The sequence below is a fragment of the Chaetodon auriga genome, chromosome 10 (genome assembly GCF_051107435.1).
Source record: "Chaetodon auriga isolate fChaAug3 chromosome 10, fChaAug3.hap1, whole genome shotgun sequence".
Lineage (NCBI taxonomy): Eukaryota > Metazoa > Chordata > Actinopteri > Chaetodontiformes > Chaetodontidae > Chaetodon > Chaetodon auriga.
Window position 1 is genome coordinate 1,287,018 of NC_135083.1, and position 17,713 is coordinate 1,304,730.

Here is a 17,713-nt window from a genome sequence, read left to right on the forward strand (position 1 = left end):
GGATTCACTGTCAAAACGAGGAAACACGGTTTATTTCTTTATTAATCTTATATACAGACATTTACAGCAATCTTTGCTAAAGTAAATGAAGATCGTTACGGTAACTTCCTGTTTTCTAAGACAGTGTAACAGAGATATGTCAGTTATTAGAGACTCTGTCCAGTTGTAGTTCCAGTCTGAGTATATGAAGTACAGTAGATATACGAGTATTTGCTGAAAGAAGAAGCAGGGTCGTCAGTTTGACACAACAAACACGCTTCACAAATCATCTCCTGCATTTACAAAACACTAAAAACAGAGTTTGGCCGGATGTTTCGGGGGTTTGTCCACATGAGACGGAGCTGTGTGTTTGAATCCACCGTCCACCGGCGGACATGAAGAGGGTCTGAGAGGCACTTCAGCTCTTTTTGGTTTTCAGTGCAAAGGCTCTGCAGCTCCAAACGGCCGAGTGCGTTTACACAATCCAACAGTTTAATGTCACAAGCAAACCATCGCGCTTCGTCTTTAGCACATTTCTGGCTCAAAGCTTTGGTTTTACTGAGGGGAAAGAAAGCGTCGCCTTGAAACACACGGCGTGATTTAGAGAGCGAGACGTGAACCTCCTGCAGACCTGAAGCTCCCAACATCAACCTGTTTTTGTTTACCTGAGCCTTCACTCAGAGTGGATGTGGGGTATGATTAGCCTAGCTTAGCACAAAGACTGGAAGCGGAGGGAAACAGCTAGCCTGGTTGCAGAGCTCTGAGTCTGGTCTCACAGACGGTGGTTTTGCATTCTTCGCAGCTGCACGTTGGAGTGTTTTTGAAGTTGAACTGGGCGGAGGCAGGCTAGCTGTCTCCCCCTGCTTCCAGGCTTTATGCTAAGCTAAGCTAAACACGTCCAGTTTCCTGAAACAGGACAGGAACAGGAAATGAGTAAACGCTGATCATTTAAAGCTGCTCATCTTCCTCTCAACTAAAAACCCAAAGAACTGAAGCTGAAACTGTTTCCTTCACATCAACACAACATTTAGTGCTCACTGTTGGTGAGATCTTTGTATTCCAGGCAGGTAGAAGCAGGTTATGCACACGTTACGTGACCCAGATCTCGGCCCAGACTACATGCAGATGTTGTGAAAATGGCATCCGTTTTCTGATGAGTGTGAATTATTAATTGACCCATATTACTCTGCGGGGGGGGGGGGGGGGGGGGGCGGATTAACGAGGCGATGTGCAGTCAACACAGGAGTGATGAGGTGAGCCTGAACTCGTTCACTCCTCCTCCTCCTCACAGCCTCACAGTCAGGATCCCAGTCAGACAGGCTAACAGGAGAGACGGTGAAGATACTGAAGCAGCGTTCAGAGTAACTTTGTTCTTCTGGTATATTTGTGCTGTTACGTCTCTCTCGTCCTTTCTCTCCATCTTATCTGTAGTTTCCTTTCTCTCCTCCTCTTCCTCCTGCACCTCTCCTTCAACCTCCTCCTCCTTTTTCAGTGTTGTTGAGGGGACCTTTGGGGGTTGGGTGCCCGGTGCAGGGGTGGCTGGTGGTTGGGTGTCCTCAGAGTCCAGTGCGGAGGTGGTGGTGATACTGGGAGTACTGGCAGTAGTGGTGGTGGCAGGCTGGACGTACGGCTCAGTTGTGGCAGGAGGAGGAACGAGCTTCTCATCTTCCTCCTCTGCAGGCTGGAGGGAGGGTTCGAATGTTGATGGAGGAGGGACAATTGTCCCCTCCTCTTCGTCCTCTTCCTCTATGTCCTCGTCGTCCTCCACCGTGTCAGCAACTGGAAATCAAACAGAAGGAAGTGATGTTTCAGAAGTGTGTCATGAACTTCAACGATTAGAAATTAAATGTTTAATCTATAACATGTCAAGAAACAGTCCAAAATGTTCTGACAGCCCAAAGCGTGTTCAGTTATTCAGTTTGCAGTCAGACACAAGAGAAATGCAGCAGATCTTCATGTTGAAGAAGCTGCAACAAGGTTTGTTGATAAATGACTTCAAAGATTGGTTGATTGTTGAATTAGTCGGTGAATACGTGTTTGTCTCTGCCCTCCAGAACGACGCCCGGCAGCAAACTGAACCTTTCAAAGTGTGACTGAAGCGTCTCAGCCTGGTGCTGGATGTGTGTCTGCACAGAGGAGGAGGTGTAATCAAAGCGTGTCGCACCGCAGAGGTTGTTTTCACACTTCTGGAGGTTCTCTGGACATCTGGAGCACCAGTCGCCTTCGACGTACGGCCTCTCGTCTTCATAGTTCCCCCTGTTTAACACGCACACGTCAACAACACACTGAGCAGAAGTCTGAATATCATGAAACACGTTATGATTAATAGCCTGAAAACCTTCATCCATACACACACAAACACAGTGAGTCCTGTCCACAAGGGGGAGCTCTTGTTCCAGCAGAGCAGGGACTGTGAGGTACAGTGCAGGTGGCAGCCGAGGCAGTATCAACAGTAGTACCAGTAGTACTACAAGAAGTAGCTGCAGTTTTAGTTGCACTAGTAGAAGTAGTAGTACCAGTACTTCAGTTAGTAGAAATAGTACCACTAATGGTAGTGGCAGACAGTACGAGTTGTAGTAATAGTTCTAGTTGCAGCAGCAGACATTGCAATAATAGTAGTAGTAATATAGTGGTGGTAGTAGTAGTAGAAGGAATAGTAGTGGTATTTTATTAGTGGTAAAGTTTACAGTAGTAGAAATATAATGTGCTTTAGTAGTAGTAGTAGTAGTAGTTGCAGTAGTTCAGTTAGTAATAATAATAGTAGGCGGATCAGTAATAGAAGCAGTGATACTAGTTTTAGTGGTAGTATTAGGTAGTAGTAGTTACAGCAGCAGTAGTAGTAGTACAAATATTAGTGACAATACGAGTAGGTAGTAGTATCATAGTATTACATAGTACATAGTTCCAGGTAGTAGTAATAGTACTGTGGCAGTAGTAGAACAAGTCATGGTAATAGTACTAGTACTGTAGTAGTAGCAGTACTGACGCTGGGTAGTAGTTGCAGACGAGGAAGGAGACTCTCTCCCACTCCAGTCCCTCCATGTTGTTACAGAGATGGAAGGCACAGCCGACTCTGTGTGTGTCTGCCCACACCATCTGTAACACACACACACACACACACACACACACACACACACACACACACACGGTTCGGATCACATGACATACACAGGCGTGTATTAACGTGTGTGTCGTCTTTGTCTCTGACCTGTGTGTAGTGTCCACACATCTTGTCTTCATCACAGCTGTTGTTGTGGAAGTCATAGTCCAGGTGTTCTGCAGGAGCCAATTACATGACAGTACATCGCAGTACTTTATAGTACATCACAGTACATCACAGTACTTTACAGTATATTATATTACATTTAACCAGTGCTGGAAAAAGTATGCTGATCGTTTATGTAAGTAAAAATACCTCCAAATGAAAATACTCCATGACAAGTCCTGCGTAACAGTACAGAAATGGTATCAGTGTACTATAAAGTACTATATGTAGAAGTAATATAAAGTTACATAAAATGAAAGTACTCAAGTCAAAGTAAAAGTAGCTAAATATGAATGTAAGCGCAGTATTTGAGTAAATGTCCTCAGTTGTTTTCCACCACTGGAGACATGCAGAATCAGAGTACACAGAATACTGTGTAGAATACTGGATGTGATTCTGTGGTATTAGTCCAGGTTATCACCCCACGTGATGTCATCGATCGACTGTTTTTGTCTGGTTATTAATGCTAACGAGTAGCCTTTAGCACGTAGCAGCGACACAGCTAACCTGCAGATGCATGACTTGATATTCTGAAGTTATTCTTGAACTTTTTTTGGCCACTTTGATGCAGAAGAGCTGAAAAACAGAGAACTTACATGATGTAACCTGTTTACGAGTCATGTTTCATTGACTTTTATTGATCTGCCTTTTATAGGAGACAGTCAATAAGAAAAGGAACAAAAGGTGGAGACAAAGAAGAGAACTTGTCCTTATTTTGACATTTTGACTCGTCATCGTGGGAATAATGGCGGCTCTGTTTGGTTCAAGTGTCTCAGTGAGCGATGGCGGCGTGACAGCGAGCCAGCAGGGACAAAAACTCCGAGACTGAAGCCGCTGAATGAATTCACTCGTCGTTCAGTGTTTCATTCTACATCTGTGGTTTTTCTCTTTGTGTTACATGTCAAAGAGTTCTGCTGTGAAAAAGGCCGTCTGTGTCCACCTGATGGACGTTTGTCCAACCTTCACCTCCATCGGCTCTTTAGCCGCTACATGTTCTGCGTTCTTCGCCTGGTAGTCGTCGTCTGTCTGCCGTCTGGGGCTGAAGCTGAATGCATAATGAAAGAAATGTGGACCAGGTCTACAAACACACCCTGCAGCCTGATGAACCGACTCACCCAGAAACCACTTCTCCAGGGCCTCGCGGAGGTCCAGAGGCCCGGTGCCGGCGAACAGATTCTCTCCGGTGTCCTCCAGTTCTGGGTTGTGGTTCCAGATGCATTTAGCAGCGTAGCCCTCTGCGATCACCTTCAGGCTCGAGTCCCATTTCTGCAGACACCAAGCAAAGTTATTCAGAGCGGAACCTCCTGCCTAAATCCTGGACCCTGATCAGACAAACCCAGCTGTGGACTGAAGAACCAGACGCTTTTTCAGGAGATCTCTGGTGTAGAACTTTCTGGCCATGAGAACGAGAACATGCCGATGTTCTGCAGGCATAATTACTCCCATATCCACCATTTTCATAACAGAAAGATGTGTGATTTTAGCATCAAGTCAAAAAATGTGATAAATGAACTGTGAGTTGAGCTGAGATTAAACCCTGACTAAGTTTCCTGACGACTGAACGCAGCGTCTGCTGTGGGTCCAGCCGATTAAACGGGAATTAACAGAAGAACTCAGAAAGTTTTCTCGTTTTCCGTCGTGAATCTTCTCACGTTGTCTCGCACAGAGAAGCTGAAGTTCTGCTGTCGTTCTTCACATGAAAGCTAACGCAGCTTCATTTGATGCGTACTGTTCACATAGGAAGCGTGACAGTTCACGTCCCTGCTGAGTTTTCTTCCTCCACATTAAACCTGCTTCTAATTAGAGTTTTAATGTGTTATTCTATTGTGAGGCTGTTTGTGATTTGTTCTTGATTTAAGGCCTGTCAATAACTCTCCTCTCAGGGAAAGTGATAAACAAATATTGTTGGGTTGTTTCATTATTATTACATAACATGTTTTATGTGTCTTGATTATAAAATCGACCACAGACCTTCATGCTGACATCAGCTGATTCTGTGATGCTGATGTTTCCTCAGAAGTTCATTTGAGAGACAAATAGATGTGACATTTAATATCATATCAAGGGAATGTGCAGAAGACAAGAAAGGGGAAGTAAAGAAACATCTGGCTTTCTAAGCGGCACTGCGTTTGACCCCGACTGACACGAAGAGGCAGGAAATCATCCCTGTCACGAGCTCAGAGACGCTTCATGTAAAGATTTCTGTCCTGTTTGTCTTCGTACAGATAAAACCAGCAGCCGTCACGACACCAGCAAGCCTTCATTTCATCAACCCGACCTCTGACCCCGACCACCGCCCGACCCGAGGTACGTGTTTCCTTCCCATCATGCCCGAGGCCTTAACCTCACAGTAATTTCCTCTTCAGAAACCGATGCAGGCGAAGGTGGAGCACGAGTGCGCTGCAGGGACTTCTGATCTGACCTCTAACAGAAGAAGCAGCCAGCAAGCATCTTCACATACTCTGGTGTCGCGTTTCAGCGGCGTGGAAGGACAGACGACACCCTGTTTGGGATGATTAGGTAGAGATACTGTAGTAAAAGGTAAACAAATGCAGGACTTTTACTTGTAGCAGAGTACTTCTGTGCTGTGGCTCTGACGTGGAGGTCTGGTCTGAGCTGAGCTCTGCACAGTTTCAGACACGCAGCGAGATCTGAGTCGCTTCGGGAGAAACTTTGGTCTCAGATTTAAACATTAATTGCTGCCACATTAGTAAAGGTTCATGTTTTCATTGGATTAAACAGTTAATGTTGCACAGCAGCGCTGCCTCTGTGTGTTCTCGACTTCTCATATGTACTAATCTCACTATACCTCAGAGAAAGGTAAGAAAGTCATCGTGAAGTCTGCTACAAGTTAGAGTGTTTGCTGGGAAAAGAGAAACTTACAAATAGAGATCAGAGTTCAGTTTGTTCCAGCTCCACGGGGCTGAAGAGGCTCCAGCAGCTTTAAGCTAATTCGTTTTGATGGCATGAACATACGTGAACATGTTTGAGCGCGAGGTCGCCCACAGTTCCTCCGTAAGAGTCCGAGAGGAGGACCAGGGTGGAGACAGAGCTGTGGGTGCAGGCTGATGTGGAGTAGACGCTTTGTCTTTGCTGATTCTGTTTGCTGATGTTTGTTTATGTCTGACAGGATGCAACAAACAAGCCGACCGCAGAGCTCGCTGCCTGAGGCGCCGCGTGACAGCGGGCGAGTTCACTCCTTCAATCACTCATTCATTTCAGTCACAGTGACGGAAGCATCAGGAGGCTTCAGACAGCAGGTCACACACGGCCGTTACAGCTTCACCCTGTGGACGCAGGATCCACCCTGTGGACTGACGTGTGGTTGGTTTGTGTCTCTTTACAGCGTTTGTTGGCGATGGGGACGGCGTGGACCGTCAGCAGAGTGAACTTTACAGTGAACATGACGCGCGCTTGCGGCCGATTGGACAGAAGAGACTGACGTCTTTCGTTTTGAGTCACTGCTGCAAAGACACCAGAAGAATGAACAACAGGACTTTGGCTGAAACTTTAATATTCCTGTGTGTGTGTGTGTGTGTGTGTGTGTGTGTGTGTGTGTGTGTGTGTGTGTTTATGTGTGTGTTTATTTGTCCAGTAATGACACACAACACAAACAATAGTCAGGGGTCTCCTTCGCATTCCTCTCTCTCTCCAGGCTCTCTCAACATCTGGTGTGTGTTATGACTTTCAGGTCATGGACATGGTCATATAGTAACACCCTTACACACACACACACACACACACACACACACACACACATACACACACACACACACACACACACACACACTCATACGAGCCATACTGCAGGCCATCTGGTCCGTTAGCAGCTGATTTTTTGGTCGTTGGTGAACTCTTCATCACAGATCTGATTGGTTTTCAGTACCTGTAGACTGATGAGCACCTTGACTGATGCAGCAGCTTCACTCAGCGTCCTGAGGACACACCTTGTCCTCAGGAACACTCAAGGACTGTACTTAAAGGGCCAGTGTGCAGGACTTAGTGCCATCTAGTGGTGAGGCTGCAAAGAGCATCCAACTGAGCAGCCCTTGCCTCACCTGTGTTAAAAAAAAAAACCTATGGTGGACACAGAAGTCCAAAAAACATGGAAGTCTCTGTAGAGTCAGTGTTTTGTCCATTCAGGGCTACCATAGAAACATGGCGGTGCAACGTGGTGGACTGTGAGGAAGAGGAGCTGCTCCCTCCATAGATATAAAGAGCTCATTCTAAGGTAAAGGAAGCACTAAAATACTTATTTTCAGTTGTCTATTAACTAATAGAAACATTCTTATGAATAGTATATTTCATTTCTGCCCATAGATCCAATAAATCCTTCACACTGGACTTTTATGTACAATAAGGTATTTCCATTGTATGCTACTTAATACTTCTCACTATGATTTGGAGGCAAATATTGTACTTTTAAGGTAATAGATTATAATATGTTACCATAGGCAAAGCTCCCCAACATTATATATATTAATTAAAATTTGCAACCGCCTGCTAACAGCCTGTTAGCCTGAATGAATGAAGCTACATTTGAAGAGCTGATGCTTTATTGCTGTTCTGTGTTGTATTTTGTTACAAATTTTCTGCACGTTTATTCAGCTAACCATCAGTCTTATCGTGATATGTCATGGACAGTGTGCTTAACGTGGGATCTGAACACCACAGAACATACATTTCACGCTCGGAATTTGGACGCTTTACACATTACCGCTGTTAGCTAAAAGCAACCGCTGTTAGCATGTCTCCGTTGCCGCTCTGAACTAAAGTTAGTCTGATGTCCTGAAACCTCTTTGATTGAATGATTGAAATGTGACGTTTGTTGTGTTTGAGATGTTGTTTTTGCACCTGTAAGTTGTGTTAGCATGCTAATATTAGCTTCATTCCTTGGGTCACATGGCCGTACTGTTGTTATCTCAGACCATCAGTGTATTTTATCCTGCCGTTGGCCTGATGAAGTATATCATTTTCCCCACAGATGCTTGTTAATTTTGTTTTTAGCATTAGCATAAGCTACACCCTCTGCGTACATCGCAGTCCTGCAACAACAAGCACAAAACAAACCACTGGTCTGTTTACGGCGTTGAACAATGGAGGCTTTTGTTTGGAACGGATCACGCCAGCTATTCAGTTTAATACAATTTTATGTGATTATATTACTCGATGTAATTGAATCTGTTTATTGCCATGTTTTGTCAGTGGAGACTGATTTCGGCTGCTTTTTGCCAGGTTGACCTCACAGCAGATGAGGTCGTCTTATCTGAGCGGCTTCACCCTCTGGAGCCCACAGTGTCGTCTTGCAGGCGTTTCTGCTGCGCTGTGATGGAAACAGTTGGCTGGAGGCGCCGCTGTGACATAACTGTAAGTTTGACTGGAGCTGCTTAGGAAAATGTTTCCTCTGGGTTTGTTTTTATTGGTTTCTAAGCACCAATAGTGAGCAGCGTACAGCGCCGATGCTGAAACGCGAACAGCTGAACGCGGCGCTGCCGTTGGACGGCGTCTCCCGCGGAGAGGATTTACATTCTTTCTCTGCAGGTCTGGTTTCTGGTTCTGGTTCAGGCTCGCGGGCCGCGATCACTCCGACTGTTTGTTTTCATCTCAGCCACAGCGGGAACCTCTGAGCCGGTCGACATCCACAGATTAAAACTCATTTCTTCTGCCAGATCATGTGCTGCACCAGTTTGATCTGGACTGGTCAGACTTCTCTCAAACTGGTCACAATGGGCTCTCATTTTTATCCCTTTGATGTGAACTGGTTCTCCTGCTCACACTGGTTACTTTGCTGTTCTATCAGTGAAACTGGTCAGACTGGTTTCTCTGCTGTTCCTACGTAACACAGACCAGTGTTAACTGAACTGGACAGACTGGTTTTCTCTAGTCAGTGCAGTACTAGTTGCAACTGGTCAGTTTTTATCATTTCTGCCTCAACTGGTCAGACTGGTTTAGCAGTGTCAGTCACTTTGTTCTAACTGGACAGACTGGTTTCAATCAGTTTTGTTTAAACTGGTCAGATTTGTTTGTCAGCCTGTGTTTGTTTTGGTTGAACTGGTCAGACTGATTTATCAGTTTTTGCTGGTTTTGTCTGAACAGGTCAAACTGGTTTTTCTGCTGTTTCTAACATTTATTTTTTCCTGAACTGGTTAAACAGGTTTTATCTGCTGGTCAGACTGGTCTCAGTCCAGTTTTCTGAAAATTTGGTCTGACTGGAAAGTTTGTTACCTTCTACAGACAAAACAGAAATCTGTCTCCTGTAATTTCCTCCCAGTTCAGCAGACTGACCTTCCTCGTCTTCCAGCTCTGTCCTCCTCATTTTACAAACACTACCACTTCATTCTATTTTTCTCCCTCTCTATCTATTCTCATCTCCTGCCTCCTCTTTTTCATCCTTCCTTCTCTCCTTCCTTCCTTCTTTCCTCCTCCTTTCCTTCTTCTTTCTCTTTCTTTCCAGTTCAGCTGAAAAGCCGAAAGAAAAACATGAGTATGGAAATGTCCCAGTGGGGCTTCCATACGAGTGGAGACCGGCTGAGACCTCTCCTGATTCATACACACATACACCTACACACACACACACACACACACACACACACACACACACACTCCTCTGGGTGCTCATTCATTCACTACCTAATTTTCATTTCCCTCTATCTAAACACTGTTCTTCGTCTCTCAGCTCTTTCCCAACGGCCTTCCTCCTCCTCCTCTGTTGCTCAACGCCGAGCGCTGACTCCCTCCCTGTCTCCGGATGATTTCTCTGCTGCGTTCCTCCTCTGACCCTCGTGTTATTAACTGGAGGGAGTCTGCAGAGGGAAACACCCGCCTGTTACTGGAACCCAGGCTGCGATTTACTCAGCGTTTCTGATCACTGTGGCAGCACTGATTCAACGTGGCAGACCCACAAAACCAGACAGTCCTCAGCTGCTAACCTGTGCTAATGAGCATCCTGTGTTAGCAGACTGCCGCTGCACTGCTGCAGGTATTTAGTTAGAAACCAAAGTATTGCACAAATCCAAATTTTGACGCTCGCTGGGTTTTCACAATTCATCCCGTGGGAAACATGAATGTCTGAAGCAAATCTCATGGCAATCCATCCAACAGTCGCTGACACATTTCACTCTGAACCCAAAACGCTGACGCTGTGGTGCCAGAGGAAAAGTTTAAGGGTCGTCAGAGTTATCAGGATAAATCTGGTGATGATCAGTGTGTGGATGTGGAGATGTCAAAGATAAGTGGGCACCATCAACGTCTGTACAACGCTCCGAAGGTTATGAAGATATGTCAGGAACAAAGAGGAGGACAGACAGACCAACTGAGCAACATCTCCATCCACCTCTGTGAAGCTAAGAACAACAGCGCCCCCCTAAGCCAGTCAGGTAAACTGAAAAAGCTCCTCTGCAGCAGTGATCAGCTCCTCATCACCAGTCGCTTTTTAACAACACACAGCTTTAACACGAGCAGCACTGTCCACGTGTCTGCCTGCACGTTGTGCTTATGTTGAGGACTGAAGAGTGAATCCAGGCTGATCAGGGCTGAACGGTTCCTGACCGACACTGAAAACTTCCACATTTGGGTGAACAAGGTGACACTGGAGGACGTTGCTGTTAATGCTGGGATCACGTCAGGAAACGAGGCAGCTGCTTCACGTTGTGGTTCCTTCAGTCCACTTCTGACCTCACTCCATGTCCTGATGTGCTGCTCCCACTGCTGCTGCCTATATTTTCTGCAGATGTGCACAAGCAAAGCTCCACAGGATTGCTGGATTCTCAGGCTGATCTTCATGCTCACATGGGTGCATTGTTTAAAGAAGGTCTCTGGCAACGATTTGTTCCTTTAAACGTATTTAAAGTTCGATAAACCAAGATATTCGTGTCATGGCTGGCAGATGTCCTGAGGCGTCACCTGAGTTATTCATGGGAAGATATAAGACAGGAGACTTAATCTGTCATTGTTTGATGAGATAAAACAGCCTGGATGTTCAGATGAAGAGGAATCTTATCACCCTCACCTTTTAAAAACAGCTTGTTTCACCTGGTACTGATGTCCAATCAGGGCCTCAGGTATTCTACAAAGGTTTTTGTCCAAGTCTGTGTCGCTCTTTCACAGTGGGGGGGGGGGCAACAACTGGCAGTTCAGTGAACACAGCTAACATAAAACAGCAGCGTAAAACAGCTTTGGAGGCTGTTTTGTTTTGCTCCAAACTGAATGAAACCACATTTAAACACTGCTGTAAACTTGAATCTTTAAATGGGAAAACCCCTCCACAGTCCTCTCCCCTGAAGTCCAGCACCATAAAAGCATATCGGTCGTCAGCGCAGCTCCATACGGAGTTAAAGCAGCCGAAGCTTCTCTCTGGTCCACCGACCAAACCAAAACAACCAGCCAGCCTCAACCTGCCCGAAGCTCCGAGACTCAAAACCAACACAGAGATTTAATCTGACCTTCAGTTCACCTGAGAGTCCCACGCAGAGACACGAACTGTTCTCAGAGGCAGCGCCATGACAAAAAACGTTTACATGAAGTCTGTAATATCTTTACATGAAGCAAAGTCACATGATGAAAACTAATGACAGCCGTGATGCATGAATTTCCATCTAATGTCAGCCTCTGCTGCACTGCAGCATTAATGTAGCATGCTGACATGGTGTTGTTAGCATGATAGCAATGCTAGGTATTGCGTAATGCTATCAAGGTAGCTTTGCAAATGTTACATATTGACATAAACATACACTAACATGAGATGACAGAGGCTAGCTAGGCCTGAGCATGCTAACACACTATACGCTCAATGCTAAACATTGAAATACTAGCCTACATTTAGCATGCCACTAAACGTGCATGCTAAATGTTACATTTTCAAACAAAATTATCCAAAACTTTTCCAATATATGTGTAAAATGTCAGTATGGCATTAACGTGAACATGTGTAGTAACAGGTACTGTAGCAGGTTAACATGCTAGTTTTTGTACGTTAGCATTTAGCTCATAGCAAAGTGGAGCTGATGCTGTTTAAGTGGAGCTTAATCTGGTCTGAATATTTGCCCAGTCTGACGATCGTTCATTGGTGTATGTCACTACATTTTGTTTTTTATTATCATCATGTTGAGCTCTCAAACTAATCTAACATGCTACTGACATCTCACCAAGAAGAATTAAAGGAAAAAGACCATCTTAGGCACCCGTTAGCATGTTAGCATACAGCTGAGCCTGACGAGCTCGGATGTTTTCAGCCCTTCAGTCAGTCAGACACTTTTATTTCTCTGCACTTCCTCTTTCCTTGTCTCCTTCCCTCTTCTCTCTTTACTCATTTTCCTTTTTCATCCACCTCCAGCTTCCTCTTTCTCACCACAACATTTGATCCAGACCTCATCCTGTCATCTCTACTTCAGCCGTCACACACATCCCTTCCAGACCAAGTCACATAAACTCAAAGACTAAATTTGCTTGACTTTTCAGAGCGCTGTTGATGGACGCTGTAATCCCACAATACAATGCACAGCAGAAACAGAGAAACAACTCGCAGCTGGAGACAGTTAACATAAACTGTGGACAGTGGTGAGACGTCTCCAAGAACAGATATACTGTGCTCCATGTCTGCAGACGCATCTTGATTTCTCTTTGGTGAGTTTTCAGGGTTGGCAGCAGCGTTCAAACATTGCAGCCTGCAAAGATGCAGTTCAGGGTGTCACTTCCTGTTAGTCCAACAGTAAGTAAGTTCATTGAATATGATTGAATATCAGGACATGATATATTCTGTGTCACAGAACTGGTTCAGGGGAGGTGATGCCAAAACGTGGATTTGATTTGATACCAAGGAAAAGATCAGAATCATCAATATCAATGCCGACACTTTTTATTAGTAAACACAACGCACGGATTGTAATGTAGGAGAGGTAGAAGTAGTAGGCTAGTGCTGCCTTTCAGTCCTGCCGGTCCGAAGGATCAAACCTACGACTTTACGGTCACGAGCTCACTCCTCTAACGTTCACGCCACCGCTGCCCCGGCGTGTGCTAATTCACAGTAAACACAAGCTTCGGCTGAGGCTGATGGGAATTTCAGGAGCTGTGCGGATCACCAAGTTCAGACGGGTTCATCCTCTGAGGAACACCAATGTCTGCGCAAAGCCTCATGGAGATCCGTCCAATGGCTGTCGAGATATGTCAGCGTCGTCGTCCACAGAGCGGCTCTGCTAACGTGGCTAAAGTGTTTTTCTTTTTGTATTAATCTTTATTGATCCTGGTTTCAACACAGAACATGACTCGTTTTGGAAGAATCAATACTTTATGTAAGAGTCTGTCTGGCTCTAATTAGGACGGCTCGTGCAAAGTTGACATTTTTACATGATGAACGCACTAAAGAAAAGTTTAGAGAGTCACTAAAATCAGAAAGGTTTACAGAAAGTTTAAAGGTGAACTGGACAGATGAAAGTGTTAAAGAGCAACAGATCAGCTGATGTTTTCCTTGTAATTGAATCTGAGGACTGTGGCTGAGTGTTTTTAGAGATGGCCGTAGTTTATTATTTGCCTTCAGGTGACAGACAGATGAAGAGGAGGACAGGAAATATGAGGAAGATGACAGCAAAGGACCAGATTCATACGCAGGATGCTGCTCATTCACCACACATTTCCAATGACTTTCATCACAAACACAAACAAATTCCTGATATGTGCATCGAGTTAATCTGCTCACCAAAAACCATATTTTCCCATTTCCCACAGTTCGATCCCTCCAGATGGTTTCGGTGTGACTCGCTGAGGTTTGGAGTTATTAGTTCATCCACACACAATCCGGCTCAGTGGCTGATTTGTGGAGCTCTCAATGCTTCAGAATTAGATTAGCAAAACTCAACAGCGTCTCTTTCCAAGTATAATGACAAGTCTGTGACACGCTGAGGTCTGAGGGTTCTGAGGGACGTCAGCACGCTCATCGGAACCTTCTGCCGTCGCATGCAAAGGTTTGTCTCTTGAGACTCCGCGTCCTCTGGCTGTCCATGTAGTTTGGACTCTGTGTGCTCATTAATCTCCTGTTTGATAGTTTACATTGATTGCATTGATGGTGTCAGGCTGCTTCTTAAGGCGCACTGCAGGTTGTGAACTTTTATACGATCCTGATCGAGAACGTGAAGGTGTGTTTGATTCTGACGTTGAGACAGTTTTTGTCTGTTGTCTCGTCCAAACGTACATGAGGATTTTTAACACAAAGCTTTTTTCGTCCGTTTTTATCCTTTCATTTACACACAAGCACACTTTTTGGAGCTTTTGAAAACTCTTTCAGGCTGAAGATATTCAGAAAGCGTTGACGTGCAGATGGAGCGTCTCTTTGTTTATGTGAGGAGACTTTCTGCGATGGCGGACGTGGTTAGACAGTGCCGCCGCTAACGTTGCTAACAGGACTTTTGACCTGTTTCGCTTCCACTTGAGGAACAGATGCGTCAGAATGAGCTGCAGAGGTCACGACGCAGACCTCGCCAGTTTTGACGAGACCTGGTCAGACCTCTAGTTGCAGGTAGTCCACTGGTAGCAGCTTTTTCTGTCTTCTGATTGGCCAGCATGGGTTTAAGCTTTGGGTTATATCGCCCCCTATTGGTCTGGCAGCTTGTGACAGCTTAACGTGGTGCTTCTGTGGACGGGATGTTTTTGAGAACTAAAGTGGAAAAGCCTGTTTTTAATAACACCCCCCTCCACGTGGACCAGGTCTGCTGGTCTTTGTCACTGCTGCCTGTCCCAGCAGGACACTTTAATGTTGACAGTAAAGGCCGAAAAAAAGTCTGCTGGCAAATTTCAGCATGAAAATGAGTTCATGCTGTGATCATAGATGAGATTTAAGTGTTAAATCAAAAGCAAACCGCCATTAAATCCATTTGTTGATGGTTGGAGTTGATAAATTGCAGCATGACTTAAACGTTTGGACGTTTGAAAGACTTCTTCTCCAGTGTGACACAGCTCTGACTGCAACCACGGTTAGTTTGCTGTTTGCTGGCGCTGGAGTTCACTCAAAGATGAGTCTTCACGTACGTATATGAGACGACAGGTTAGGTTTCAGTGACGTTACAGTCGTCTTCACGGCTGCGTTAGTCACTTCCTGACGGTGTTGACGCATTTGTCATTCCACAGTTACTAAATGAAGAATGACTGTCAGCGTCTGCGTCTTCAGTATTTCTGTATTTCAACTGTTTCGACACTCAGTGCTTAGAGAAACGTCTTCAGACAGGAAACTCGTGTCGGCAGCTGTTTACGTGTGTTACGAAAAGCTGCATCGTAGTAAAAATAAACTTTGAGTTTTTAATGACCAGATGCTTTGTGACTGACCTTTGACCTCTTGACCAACATCATAATATTTAGACTGTGTTTTAGTTGTTTTATGTTCAGTTATTATCTTTTTGCTGTTTAACGACCTGAAACACGACAGGATGCACTTTTCCCCAAAGGATTCAGCCTGTAAATCAACATTTGAACCTTTCATTAGTCATCAATTAATAATATAATTTTCAGTTTTCCTTTGACTGGATTATTAATTGCATTTGTGCCTTTTAATGAGGAATTATTTCACAAACACACACCTGGAGGATTAAATGAACGAGTGAACTGTACTCAGATTGTCCTGCCTGTATTTCTCCAGCTGCAGTCGGAGAGGAAACCGTGTCGGACATGATGTATTTGATTTAAAGGAGAATATCAGCTCCTTCTTCTCTCTGCTGGTCAATGTCTGCTCGAGGTGACGTTGAATGTAATGTGAGCTGATGGTGTCTGAAGCTGTGCGGGCTGCAGGTGTCTTACCAGAGGCAGCATGGCCGAAGCACTGGGAGAAACCTGTCCTCTGTAGTGGTTATGAAGCTCCACCAGCAGCTCCTCCTGCTCCTCGCTCAGAAAGCTCCAGGCTCCAGGAACCACCAGGGCCCCCAGCAGGAGCCATGCCCAGAGACGAGCCCCCCTCGGCGGGCAGAGACACTGCCGCTCGGACCCCCTCCTCGGCCTGGAGCTCCGCGAGGCTCGATCCCGGTGAGCGGTTCGGGTGGAGGCCCCCCGCTGGGCGGAGGCCCCCTGGAGCTCCGAGAGGCTCCGCTGGTGCATAATGAGAAACAGAGTCCTGAGGGATGAATCCTCGAGTGGTCGGTCCAGAGTCCAACGGAGTGTGTGTGTCGATCTGTGTGTCACAATGATCGGCTACTGTGTGTGTCTGTGTGTGTGCGTGTGTGTGTGTACAATAGGCCACTTGTCTTGTCTGTGCGAGTGTGTGTGTGTGTGTCTAAGAGTCAGTAAAAGTGTGTGTGTTCCCTCCTCAGTGCCTCTCACTCTCTGCTCTGCTGATCTCCCTCTTTCTGACCGGCTTTAAGAGAGAGAGGATCCTCCCCTTCACACACACACACACACACACACACACACACACACACACACACACACACACAGAGTTCACATTTCACACACTGCACCGACTGGTACGCACAACAAACACCCCCCCCCCACCCCCCAGCCCCCCCCCCCATCCTCTTACTCTCCATATTCTCCATGTCACTCTCTCCTCCTCACCCCCCCCCCCCCCCCATTTCTTCTTCTGTGTCTCATTTTCTTCTTCTTTGTCTTCTTCATTGGTGTGTCACAGATTTTCTTCAGGTCCATATTAAAGCGGCGCTGCGTGCTCACACATACACTTCATGTCACTGGTCACAGTGCTGGTTGTACACTCTTTCCTCGTTCTGTCTCTAAAGTTTGTCTGAAGCGAACATGAAGCTTGTGTGTCCTTTAACGTCACTGCTAAAGTTACAGAAAGCTTCTCTCTCTGTTTCCCCAGATATCAGTCGGGTTTATGTCCAAATTCTGAGGAAATTTTAATCAAATTTCCAGTAAATCAGCAGAAGAAAACGTGAAATAATGAGTTAAAGTTTTATTTTGTTGGCTCGTCTCTGCATCCTGACCTCTCTGTGGCGCTTTAAAGTCACCTGACTTCCTCCTTTGCTCCCGTCGCACCTCCTACAGCTGCTAGAAAAACAATAACTGTTTGACTGTGGCTCTTGAGTCGGTTCAGCTAATTTGATGAAGTTGTAATTGTGAGTCACAAAGCTTCAGCTAAATTCATCTGATTGGATGCAAAGAGCTGTTTTGCTCCACTAAAAGTGAACCAGCTCCAACCGTCCATGAAGACCATGAGACCATGAGTGGCCTGGAAAAAGCTGGTAAGTGGATCTCAAGCTTTGTCAAACAATGATTTCCATGAATAATTAGCTTACATGCTAATGTTCAAACATGCTTTTCTTTGTTTGTGGCTTTTGAAGCTCTTGTGTTGCAGCTGAAGAAGAAATCCTGAAGCCTGAAATCTGTGATCAATAAAAAGAGGGAACCACATCATGGACAGGGAGGAGACACAGCTGTCACATCTGTGAGTAACACGTTCCCCACACGCAGGACGTGAGCTCAGGGGACAGCGAGTGGGACGAGGGGGCTCAGCAGCACTTTGACACGGAGACGCGTCTG

The 17,713-nt window shown here is 45.5% G+C and overlaps 1 protein-coding gene across 1 annotated transcript; it reads right to left on the reverse strand.

The window, feature by feature from the left end:
• On the reverse strand, positions 1-16,550 carry LOC143327607 (uncharacterized). The gene is made up of 6 exons (XM_076742054.1): positions 16,022-16,550; positions 4,360-4,510; positions 3,188-3,255; positions 2,966-3,075; positions 2,144-2,235; positions 1-1,758 (listed from the first exon to the last, which is right to left on the reverse strand). Exons 1-6 carry the CDS (start codon positions 16,313-16,315, stop codon positions 1,265-1,267), a joined length of 1,209 nt encoding a protein of 402 aa, XP_076598169.1. The 5' UTR covers positions 16,316-16,550; the 3' UTR covers positions 1-1,264.
• Between the last annotated feature and the right edge of the window lie 1,163 nt (positions 16,551-17,713).

What these genes read in the sequence shown, in the direction of transcription:
- LOC143327607 (XM_076742054.1), bottom strand. Translation starts at nt 16,315, where the DNA reads ATGCACCAGCGGAGCCTCTCGGAGCTCCAGGGGGCCTCCGCCCAGCGG. An exon ending in CTTCGGCCATGCTGCCTCTG is followed by an intron (nt 4,511 to 16,021) that starts GTAAGACACCTG and finishes TGGTGTCTGCAG; the next exon opens with AAATGGGACTCGAGCCTGAA. An exon ending in GTGTGAAAACAACCTCTGCG is followed by an intron (nt 1,759 to 2,143) that starts GTGCGACACGCT and finishes TTTGATTTCCAG; the next exon opens with TTGCTGACACGGTGGAGGAC.